At 46.5% G+C, this 12,647-nt stretch overlaps 1 protein-coding gene across 1 annotated transcript in view; it reads left to right on the forward strand.

Moving 5' to 3' along the window:
- LOC103190102 (cartilage acidic protein 1) overlaps positions 1–12,647 on the forward strand; it is a 93,078-nt gene that overhangs the window by 65,856 nt on the left and 14,575 nt on the right. Inside the window, exons 9-11 of the mRNA XM_042336825.1 lie at positions 5,704–5,840; positions 8,547–8,629; positions 10,508–10,608. Of these exons, the coding sequence (XP_042192759.1) occupies positions 5,704–5,840; positions 8,547–8,629; positions 10,508–10,608 (321 nt within the window). The remainder of the gene's footprint in view (positions 1–5,703; positions 5,841–8,546; positions 8,630–10,507; positions 10,609–12,647) is intronic.

The raw sequence follows: 12,647 nt of genomic DNA on the forward strand, positions 1-12,647 counted from the left end.
TCAGGAGGGGGAGAGAAAATGGAGATGTATTTGAATGCAATTAGGCATATCTGATTCTAGAAAGGATAGTGACAGACCCATCCCTTAGGCCCCATTGATATCCAGTAGATTAGCTCAAGTGATTTAAATAGTTCAGAATCAAATATTCACTCATCATCAACTTCTGATATGCATTTTAGTTTACGAAATATGAAAAAAAAGCAATAATGTTTGGATTAACAGCTATTCTACTAATAGGAAAATAATTCCTTTTAAGGCGAGACTCATGCATATGTATACTGGATTTCAACCTCATCAGCCAGTTGACCTCCAAGATAAAGTAAATATGTTTGGTTGCATGAACAATTTTAATTAATTTTATTGAGTCCTTCGATAAACTCAGTGGAGTATTATCTTTGCCGATGTAATTCAGAAATTGTGAATGGCCTCGCTTTTTTTAGATTATGTTGTCTTTTGCCTCATCAATTTGTTAGTGAGCCATCCACGCAGATCTAATTGGTAAGTAAGATGTTACGCTGATCTGCGTGCACCTTTTATCAAGGACCTGTTTGTAACCTTGCCCGGGTACAGAGCTATGGGGGTCCAGCCTTGCACGGTATCAGCTCCCCAAGTCTGTCAACTAACTGCTGGGGAGAAATTGCAATTGAGTTCAGATTAACTTAATTTAAAAAAAATAATAAATTGGTTACTTCAATCCACGATCGTTTATGGGACGCTGCTGTGCGCAATTGGCTGCCGCGTTTCGCTCACAAAATATACGGTCAACTCACGTTATTACAAAGCGGAAGGGAGTTTCTCTCGGAGTGTCCTGGCTGACAATCCTGCAGGTTAAATCACTCGGTGGCTATCTGTGGGACCTGCCTGGGCTGCTATGTTTGCCTACAAATACACAGACATTGACAGTGATTACCTCCTAAGCAGTTTGTGTTGTCTCAGCGTTGCAGGCGATATAGCAAAGGCAAGGAATGTAACACACACCCGGGCAAACAGCTTGCGTTGGCAGCGAGTGCCAAAAGGACGCTCAGTGATTTATTTCCCTCGAGTAATAACAGACGCACCAGAACTTCAATATAGGATTCACATCAGCTGTTATCAATCTGGGCTGTGTCCGGTCTCCTGATGAACTACTATGTTCCATGGTAAGACCAGTTTGAGTCCGATTTGCGACATTGCCGGCTGTCACCAGCTGCTGCAGAGTTTATTACCAAACCAACAGCACGTAAAAACAGTCAACCTCCATATCCGCTTAACCTTCAAGTGAGAGATTGGTTCCTCAGCCTCGGGCTGGACTCGACGGCAGGCTGGGAATCAGCCGGTGAGGGACCCCAAACAGACGTGATGGATCGGAATCTTTTTCGGGTTTCCCTCCTCCCCGCCTCTTCCCGTCACCTGATTGTAAAATGCTTTTCGATCTCAATTACTGCAGTAAAGCTATTTTCACAAGCTTGGTTTGTCCACTGACACATAGCGTCTGTCCCTCTAATTGTGTAGAATGATGGCTATCTTAGAGCAATCCTATAAAAATTACAGCACAAAAAGTGGTTCTTATTTTATGTGCTGGGGCTCGCTCCCCCACTGGAGCCTCTACTCTAACCCCATTCCCTGCTCTCTCTCTCTCTCCCCATGGTGTCTGTGCTGGGGCTCGCTCCCCCACTGGAGCCTCTACTCTAACCCCATTCCCTGCTCTCTCTCTCTCTCTCCCCATTGTGTCTGTGCTGGGGCTCACTCCCCCTCTGGAGCTCTAATCTCATTCCTCCGCTCATTTCCCCCCAGTCTGACTTCTCCCACCGATTGTTGACCAATTTTTCACCCAAGTTATGAAAATGTTCTTAAATATGCCACAAAGGTTGTCCCAAATGGCGGGAGGCAGAACACAGTATAATTGATGGCCAGGTATAAACAGCCCAGGTAACACACAGTGCAACACCACAGTGACTGTCTGGAGCAATACATTCAGTGTGCTTTTCTACTAGCTGTGGACTAAAATGACCTGTCAGCTTAAACAAATGGCAGTGAAACAAACAGAGCCCAAGCTGTGCTGGAAGCGTTTTTATTTTATATATAAAAAGAGAGAATTGATTAGCCAAACATTACTCTTACAAGTTTCTGCAAGTGCTGTGCAGTTGATTCCTCTCAGGTTAATAACCTGAGAACCACAGCATTTGATTCACTTTCTGACAGAATACAATCAGAGTACAGCCTTCCAGGCTCTCGCATTCCCCCTTGAATAATAATAATAATCCTTGCATTTGATACAGCGCCTTATCACGTCATTGAGACGTCTCAAAGCGCTTCACAGGATATACTGGGAAGTGAATTGACTGGGTATACTGTGGGCTAAATGCGGCAGTCGTGGAGTAAGTGACAAATTTTTTTTCAGTGATTATTACCCCGGAAAGGCGATCCACCAATCGACTAACAACCGGGCTCCTATTTACTGCTGGGTAAACAGAGGCGTGTGTGTGGAGTAAGGAAACTTGCCTAAGATTTTGCCTTTAAAGCAGGGAATGCTTAGCCTGGTCTCTGCACAGTCCACCCTCCCACTGGTACACCTGTACACAGAACATAAGGTCATCGCAGGAGCCATCCTGCATAATCCCCATCCGACTTGGGACCTTGAACCCGCAACCTTCTGACCCAGAAGTGACAGAGAGTGTTAACAACCGAGCCTTGCTGAAACCTGCTCGTGGAATAGAATAAGAAAAGGTCAAGTGATTTGCCTCCCAATACACTACTGCAGTGTGTCCAGAGTTCAGCCAGCTTGGCTCCATTGCTAACACTTGTTGCTAAAGAGTCGGAAGCCTTTGGGTTCAAGCCCCACATCATGGCTTGAGTTTATAATCTAAAATGACTGTCGAGCAAACCATTGTGGGCAGCGCTGCAATAAAACCGTGTCCTTTGGAGGAGATGTTAGTCTATTCAGTGCCTATTCAGGTGGATGTCAAAGATCCCACAACTCTATTGGAAAAGAGAAAGGAGTTTCTCCCGATGCCCTGGCCAACAATCCCTCAAATAAGATAGTTTTCATCTCATAATAATAATAATAATTAATTAATAATAATATTTGCATTTGATATAATGGCTCATTGCGTCTTCCAGAATATACTGTAAAGTGAATTGACTGTATATTGTGTGGGCAAATGGCTCAGGGCTTTGCTGTGTGCAAAATAGCTGCTGTATTTGAGGACAAAAAGTCACCTCACTTCTCGAGGTGCTTTAGGATGTTCTAAGTGAATCCTGGGGTTTAACGTGAGGCTAATGTGGTTTTAATTTAATTTACTGTGGTTCCCCCCATGAATGTACGACTATAGCGCAGAGCGTGACAGATCGCGTGCGTATGATATTGGAATGACCGAGAGCAGAAACGGACATTTTTATCATAATAATAATAACGCAACTCCTTTCACGTCAGGAGGACGTCTCAAAGTGCTTCACAGGATTGAATATAGTGACTGTGTATTTTTCGTGGATGAATGGCATCCCAATTTAGACACAGCAATATCCCACAAACAGCCATGACGTGAGTGACTGATTTTATCACCGATTGGAGTTCTGTACCATAGTGGTTAGAGCGCTTGTCTCGCAAGCGAGAGAACCTAGGTTCGATTCCCGGGCAGTGCGAAACAGTAGGCAAGTTTCCTTACTCCACACGCCTCTGTTTACCCAGTAAGTAGGAATCCGATGATGAGTCGATTGACGGATCGCTTTCTAGGGGTAATAATCCCTTCAAAAAAATAAAATAAATAATAATAATTTGGTCACTCAATCCACGACTGTTTGTGGGGGCTGCCGAGTTTCGCCCACAAAGTATACAGTCAATTCACTTTACAGTATATTCTGTGAAGCGCTTTGAGACGTCTCGAAGACGTGATAAGGCGCTGTATCAAATGCAAGGATTATTATTATTTGGCATTGTGGCTCAGTAGCTGCTGGAAAGAAGGGATTGATTTGGTGCGGAGCTGCCTGGACTGGTGTGGGTGTTTAGCGGAGTTTAGCAGGCCACTTCTCGATCCTCCCAAGAAGTCGATTGCGATCAACCAGAGGCCCTTTACGGATTAAGAAATCGGGATGAATTTCCGGTTGCTGATCTTCAGTCCCGGACGTTGTGGAGGAGACGTGACAATCAGCCCCGCCTCCCAGCGCACGGCTCGCAAATCCATAAATCCCAGGATTTTAATTGGCAAATCAGGCTGCGGGTTTCCTCTAATGGATGGCACAGCCAAGAGCGTTGATTGAAAGTATTTGGTGATGAATCTCATTATTTAGTATCTGTCTGTCTTCATTCCCAATCGCCTGCCTCTGGCTGTCACTTCCCTTCACATTAAGCTATTAAACCTGCCACTGTTCATCGCCACCCAACAGGCTTTATTTAAACAGACTTTTACTCAAACTCCAGTTGTTTATTCTGAGATGTGAGGTGTCCAGTGAACAGACTGAGGCTGGCCCCACAGTCTATTTGCCCAGCCTCGCCATCTTCCTAGGTAGGACAAAACTTTAGGCAAGTTTTCTTACTCCATACACACGCCTCTGTTTACCTGGCAGTAAGTAGGAACTTACTGCTAGGTTCGTAGCTAAATTGTTAGTCAACTGGCGGATCGCTTTTCTGGGGTAATAATCCTCCGCAACTGTTTTTGGGGCACAGCTGTGCGCAATTGGCTGCCGCATTTCACCCACAAAATACAGTCAATGCACTTTACAATACATAAGTGAAGCACTTTCAGATGTCTGAACGATGTAATAAGGTGCGATATCAAGTGTAAGGATTATTATTATCTCTTTCTCCAGTCACAGTTATTGTACTTCCTTGTTCTTGAGAATGGGTGTTGGTGGGATTCACTGTGGCAAGTGATTAGGGGAGATTAGGATTGATGTTTGACATCAGAATTGAGAGGAGGTGGGCAGGGTCTGGGCATTAGTATGATCTGATAGCAGAGAGGAGGCAAACCCAGCAAGGGAGAGGGTGAGGGCTGCGTCTGTATTTATTTGTTGGTTAGACTCCAGCAGTTGCCCCAACGCACACTCTGGGGTCCCCAAGTCTTGGCTCTTGCCAACCTGTGCCTAATACTTTCTGGAATTAGGTAAATGGGATGAGTCCCTCCAGGGAGAGAGAGAGAGAAAGAGAGCGCATTCCATTCCAACAATCTATCTCTGGGATTTCCATGTATGGGTGGGCTGGGAATTCTTAGTTGGGTTTGGAGACTCTTGAGCACAGTGAAGGGTTTCCCCATGTATCAGACACTCGGCTGGGCAAACAAGAAGATGGAATGGGAGGAAGGGGGTGTGCTTGTCTATGTGTATCTCAGATGGTTGAGGGATCCTCTCCCCATTCCCCGAGCCTAGCAAACATACCATATCTCCCTCATTTACTCAATTCCCAGGCGGGGTGAAACATTGGGTTTCCTCACCCCACACGCCTCTCTTTACCTAGCAGTGAGTAGGGACCCGGTTGTAAGTCGATTGGTGGATGGCTTTTCCGGGTGTAATAATCCCTCCAAATTAAATTTTTAAAAGAAAATAATAATAAATTGGTCACTAAATCCACGACTGTTTGTGGGATGCTGCTGTGTGCAATTGAACACCCAGTCAATTCACTTCACAGTGTATTCTATGAAGAAGTTTTGAGATGTCCCGAAGACGTGATGAGGCGCTGTATCAAATGCAAGGATTATTATTATTATTGAGCCTGTGTCTGTCTGTGTGCAGGACGTGGCCACTCAGATGTTTGCCATGCCATCGCCAGTGCGGACGCTGATTGCCGCTGACTTTGACAACGACCAGGAGCTCGAGGTCTTCTTCAATAACATCGCCTATCGGGGCTCGTCCGCCAACCGGCTCTTCAGGTGGGTGAGGGGTGTGCTCGCCTGCCGCCACTGAACACCTTCTGCAGGGGTTTGCGGGTGGGTGGGGTGGGGGTTAGGGTGTGGGTAGTGGGTGGTGGGGGATCACAGGCCACTTAAAGTCTCGCATTATGATTACTCAGGGAAAGGCCTGGTCAGTTTCTCCTCTCTCCTCCCCGCTCACAACTCTTAATGTCAGACTGCCTCGGCCTCGCCTCCACATCAGAAGATTGTGGTTTAAGCCCCACGTTGGGAATTTGAGCTCACGATTTAGGCTAATTTTGGCTGAGGGGGGGGGGAGGTCAGGGTGAGGGCGTTGTGGGGGGATATTTGGGAGTGTTGCCATTGGATTGAAGGATCTACTTTATCCAAACCAATCTTATGGTTTATCAAGGATGGTTACTGATATAACCGGTTGATTATTGGTGCCCTGATACCTGCACCGTTTGCGTATTTCCCGAAGGAGACGCTCTGAGTTACCGAGCCTCTGCTCAGCCTCTGCTCTGTATGTACCGGGATCGGTGGAGTGCATGGGTTCTCCTGCTTCCTGCGCTAGGAGACTGATCAGTCAGTAATACAGGGGCATCCATTCCAAATCAGCACCAAAAATACAACAAAGGAAGAGGAGGTTAGGAGAATTTGTTTATACGCGCGCACACTCACGCACACTCACACATACACTAGCACACACGCTCACTCACACACCCATATTCACACACACACACACTTACACACATTCACTCACACACACTCACACACTAACAGTAACACACAGACACTCATACACACTCACACACACACATTATCAAACACACACACTAGCACACACGCTCACTCACACCCATACTCACATACGCAACACGCAACTATCACATACACACTCACATCCACACCCATATACTCACACATGCACACACACAGACTACACACACATGCACACACACAGACTAACTCACGCACACAGACTAACTCACACACATGCACAGTTTTAAGTGGATATTGAACGCCCGAACAGAAACGTTGGTTGGAACAGATTGACAACAGTTTTAAAAGGGAACCGGACAACTCTGTGAGAAGGGAAAGGCACCTCGTCTGGGCTGTGAACCTCCCTGTCCTGTCACTAATAAACCTTTTCATATTATCGAATGTAAAATTGACGGAACGCTCTCTGACATTACAATGTGGATCGTGTTTATTTCAGGATCATCGTATCTGACCAAGAACCGGATCACGTTGAAGGATAGTGGCCAGCTCCTGTTCATTCCAATCTCCCTCCCCCCTCTCCCCCTCGCCTAAACACAAGTGCAACCTCGACTTATACCCACCTCCCACACTACCCTGGCTTCACTGACCTGTCTGACCCGTGCGTCAGGAGGACTGAAGGCCCCCGGCTGGTACACACACTGGAGAACGTGGATTTCATATTGATAACAATCCTTGCATTCCATACTGCGCCTATAACATCAAAAGGTCTCGGAAGTGCTTCATAGGGAATTGCTGCTGTCAAGTGCAGTAACGAGCATTTGTAGACCAACACGGCAGCCAATTTGTGCACAGCAAGGTCAGGCCAACAGCCATGAAGTGAATAAGCAATTTTATCTGTGGGATTGTCGGCCGGGAAACAGGGAGAGAGTGAGAGACTCCCTACTCTTTTTCCGATAGGATCTTTGACATTTGCTCCAACACAGGGACAGACGGGATCTTGGTTTAACCTTTTATTTGAAGGATGACATCTCAAACATTGCAGGGCTCCTCTAACCCCCACCCCACCACCCAGCAATGCACTGGAACGTCAGCCTGGACTGTGAGCATTAATCCTGACACGGGATTTGAACCCTCAACCCTCTAACCCAAGGGCAGAGCCTGCTGTACTGCCAGCAGAGCCCGGCTGGTTTAACTGATGGTCGGTCGGTGATGGAAACAAAGCAGACGCCACTGAGCTTGATCGGGAATCATTAACAGGCGTCAGTCGCTCCCAATCTTGAACTAACTTAAAATGATGTGGTGATAAGACGCTCCTGGAGCGGTGCACTGACTGACGTAACAGAAGCACAAGGGAACCCTTGTTGGGGTGGGGGGGTTGGGGGGTGCAGACATGTCCTGAGACCCACCCTGATAGATGTACTTGTCTGTGTGTTAGTCAGTGGGTGAGGCTGTTGGTGGTTTGCCTGTTACCCTGTCTGTGTAAACCAGTCTCTATTCCGTGCACTGGCTAGTGTTGTGTTGTCCTCTGCTGGTTGCGGTGCTGCACTGCACTGCACTGAAGGTTGCACGGCTGGAACAGTGCAGCTCGCAAGAAAGTCGCGTGTCTCACAGCTCCACGCTCGCCCGACCTCAGTACAGCCGACAACAGCAACAGCTATATTCAATGCAAGGAGCCCAGAGTGCGCGTTGGGGTAACTGCTGGAGTCTAACCGGCTAAAACCAACCAGCTTGCCATTCAGAGCGCTGTCTGGCCAGCTTTCCCGCTGGTTGTCCAGCTAGGACCATCCTCCCCTTTAGGGCTTTGGCTGCAGGGTTGACAGGAGCTGAGGGGGAGGATTCCCTGCCCCCAGTGACTGGTCAGCCCTTCCAGGTCCTGCCAATGAGCCAGGCCGGGCTATGCTGCCATCAGCAGTGAGTGTCCTGGGATACTGGCTCCGGGGCAGGACCAGTGAGACCCCTTGTGTTGCCAGGGTTGATGGCCTCTTATCTTGTGCTCACTTACAGGGTGGCGCAGAGGGACGGGCTGGACCCACTGATTGAGGAGCTGAACCCAGGAGATGCTGCTGAGCCCACAGGGCAAGGAACAGGTGAGGGGTGAGTCCGGTGCTGGGAACAGGGTACCATAGCGAATAAATAACACACATTGGATTCTGTTAATGCCTGACTCGGCGGCACCGGCCTGCTTCATGTCCCCCCGCCCTTATACCCTCCCACCATCAGCAGCCGGGCTTTCAGGCTAACTGCTCCCACTCTCTGGAACTCCATCCCGGAGCCCCTCTGTCACACTCCCTCCGTTACCTCATTCAAGCTCTGTCTCAAGACCTACTTCTTCGACCGCCTTCGGTTATTTCCGCCCCTTCCCCCCCCCCCTCAGCTCCCACCTAAAGCACCTCAGGACCTTCCAGTGTGAAAGTTGCTGTGTGGAAATGTATATTTTTTCATTGTATTGTGTATTTTCTAGCTGTTAAGTTATGTCTGTGTCTGCCCTGAGATTCAGGTGGACATTAAGGGGCTGTCCTGAGTGGCTGTTTACAACATTCCTCCCGTTCTCCTGTTTTTTGTAACCAAAACACACAGTCACTGCACTTTACAGTCAAATCCTGAGAAGCACTTTGAATCACCTCGATGGTATGGGCAAGGTTATTATGTGGAGTCCTGCAGTGTGGTGATTATCGCACTCACCTCGCAAGAGAGAGGACCTGGGTACGATTCCCGGGCAGGGTAAACCTTAGGCACGTTTCCTTATTCCACACGCCTGTTTACCCAGCAGTAAATAGGAACCTGGTTGTTAGTTGATTGGTGGATTGCTTTTCCGGGAGTAATAATCCCTCAATTGAGTCACTCAATTCGACGACTGTTTATAGGACACTGCTGTGCATAATTAACTGTTGCATTTCGCCCGCAACATACACGGTCAATTCACTTCACAGTATCTTCTGTGAAGCTCTTTGAAACATGGTGAGGCATTATATCAAATGCAGAGATTATTATTATTATATATTACATTCCCTTCCTTGTCAACAGCGGTGAGGATAGAATTGACCAGGGGAAGCTGAAGGGAAAGCTTTGGCAGAGCCAGGCTGAGAGGCAACTGTGCAATGAACAGTGAACCTTCCCCTCTGATATTTGCAGACAGACAGACCACTCTGCTCCCTGTGACCGCAGAGCTGTATCAGCCCTTACACTCCATTAACCACGGACATTCTGCCCACGTGCTAATGTTCTGCGCCAAGTGAAGGGTATTTGCTTTCGTCTATTTTTTTTTCTAGGATTCCAGAAAAGCTGCAAAGATTTTTTTCGATCAAAAAATAAATAGCAATTACGTCAGTGGTTTCCGAGGGATGCTGGAAAGAAAAATGTCTTTTTTTTGGTCTAATTTTTGCTCCACCAATTTCCATTCCCCACCACTTAACAAAAGGATAAAGTGTCTGACTGGGGTGAGGAGGAACACACAGACACCTTAATGATTAGCGCAGGTGTAGATTTAATGCAGAGAAATTTCACATAAGGCGATAAGGGTTTGGGTGGAAGCCGAGGAGAGGAAATAATAATAATAATCCTTGGTCGGTTGGCGGATCGCTTTCCGGGGGTAATAATCCCTCAAAATAAAAAAAATTGGTCACCTAATTCCACGACTGTTTGTTGGACATTGCTGTGCTGGATTTCGCCCACAAAGTACCCAGTCACTCCACTTTACAGTGCATTCTATGAAGCGCTTTGAGACATCTCAACGATATGATAAGGTACTATATCCAATGTAAGAATTATTATATTATGTTATTGCTATATTGTATTGTTATGTAATTTATATTGTATTATTATATTATTATATTGTATTATATTATATTTTATTATTACTGTATTATTTATATTATATTTTATTATTATATATTATTTTTATATTGTTATAATATAATATATTTTATTTTTATTATATTATTAAGACTGTTTTGGGACCTTCACAGGAGCGGTGACCACTGATTTTGACAGGGACGGTCTGCTGGATCTGATTATTTCTCACGGAGAGTCCATGGCTCAACCTCTGTCCGTCTTCAGAGTGAACCAGGTACCGTCTCGCTAGCCTTCCCGTGTCGTGGCCCTGGGGAGGGAGGGGGCCATAATTTCACCCAGTCCCAGTCTGTGCCACTGTTTCATTTTAAGATTTAAGATCGCGGAAAACGATTCAATCCGACCTTAATCTGGAAGAACTGAGGGAAACTGGCACCCAAATTAGAGCATCGATAAAACAGCACAGGAAGAGAGTATTCAGCCCAATGAGCTGATCTCACCGGTTTATTAGCTCCGGATACATCTTTAATCCTAAAGCCTTGCTCTTACGTCACACTGCAATGCCTTTACTACCCAAGTCACTGTCAGTCTCTCTTTTATTGAATCCTCCTCTTCAGCCTGACTCAGTGGTAGCACTCTCGCCTCTGAGTCAAGGTTGTGGGTTCAAGCCCGACATCAGGGCTTGGAATCACATAGTCTAAACTGACACTGCAGTGCAGTGCTGTGGGGTGTTGCATTGTCAGAGACGCCGTTCTTTGGATGAGACGTCAAACCGAGGTCCTGTCCTCCTGTTCAGGTGGACGTTAAAGATCCTGTGACGCAATTCAAAAAGAAAAGGGAGTCTCTCTCCCTGTGTCCAGGCCAACAATCCCCCAAATAAAATTGGTCACTCACTACATGGCTGTTTGTGGGACACTGCGGCGTATATATTGACTGCCACGTTTCGCCCACAAAATACACAATCGATCCATTCTATCGTATATCCTGTGAAGCGCTTTGAGACGGCTCTCAACGATGTGATGAGGCGCTATATCAAATGCAAGAATTATTATTATATTATTATTTTTACTGCTTTTTGGGAAGAGAGTTCCGCAGCTTCACATCTCTGTATGACAAAAGGTTCTGCCTGACCTTAGTTCTAACTGATTGGTTCTGATTTGTAGACATTGAATCAGAACCCCCTACCCTCTGTCCAGTCTAAAATGAAGACTGACGTTAAGAATTTTAATAAATTGTGCACCACGTTTTTGAGACGCGCTACAGGTTAATACTGGGTGGAATTTGGGCTTCTGTTCTTCCAAATCTTTTCAGTTTGCCTGCAAAATACACAGTCACTATACTTGACAGTGTATCCTGCGAAGAGCTTTGGGACGTCCACCCTGACAGTGAAAGGCATGGTATCAAACCTAAGGATAACTAGTATTACTGTTGGTTCAGATGGACCTGTAAGATACAGGGTTACGTGGACTTCAACAACATCTCCGCTAGGTGGCGGAGTCTGACTGAGGGGCTGATGGCAGGACGCAATGTTTGTTCTCTGTCTAAACCATTCATAGCATCGTGGAATATTACGGTACCGAAGGAGGACATTCTGCCCATCGTGCCTGTGCCAGCTCTTTGGAGGAGCTACCCAATCAGTCCCACTCCCCCACTCTTTCCCCGTAGCCCTGCAATTTATTTTACTTTTCAAGTATCTGGCCAATTCCCTTTTGAAAGTTGTTATTGAATTTGTTTCCAACTTTTCAGGCCGTGCTTTCCGGACCGTAACAACTCTCTGTAAAATAATTTCCCCTCTTCTCTCCTCTGGTTCTTTTGACAATTATCTTGAATCTGAATTATCTTGAATTATCTTTGAGACGTCACAAAGACATGATAAGGCGCTATATCAAATGCAAGTATTATTATCTATGTCCTCTGATTACCAACCCATCCACCAGAGGAAACAGTTACTTCCTATCTGCCCTATCAAACTCTCTCATCATTTTGAACACCCGTATTAAATCTCCCCTTAACCTCCTCTTCTCTCAAGGAGAATGGGCCAGTCACTATGACACCAGTAGGTTTCCCCCGGCCTCCGTTGCCTATCCTCGACATGTCGGTCCAACCCCCTTCTTGGGACTTTGAGCTCAGTGTCCAGAGTGATGATCCAGCCCGGGTGCAGTTGGAGCGCTGCATTGTCACAGACGCTGTCCTCCCAACGAGACGCTAAAAATTAAGATCAGCCATCCCCATTAAAAACGGCCGCCATCACACCTATCCTTAAAAAACCCTCCCTGGACCCATCACTGCTCTCGAACTCCAACCTCCCCTTCCTCT

This window comes from Callorhinchus milii, unplaced genomic scaffold, assembly GCF_018977255.1.
Source record: "Callorhinchus milii isolate IMCB2004 unplaced genomic scaffold, IMCB_Cmil_1.0 Scaffold7, whole genome shotgun sequence".
NCBI classification, from domain to species: Eukaryota; Metazoa; Chordata; class Chondrichthyes; order Chimaeriformes; family Callorhinchidae; genus Callorhinchus; species Callorhinchus milii.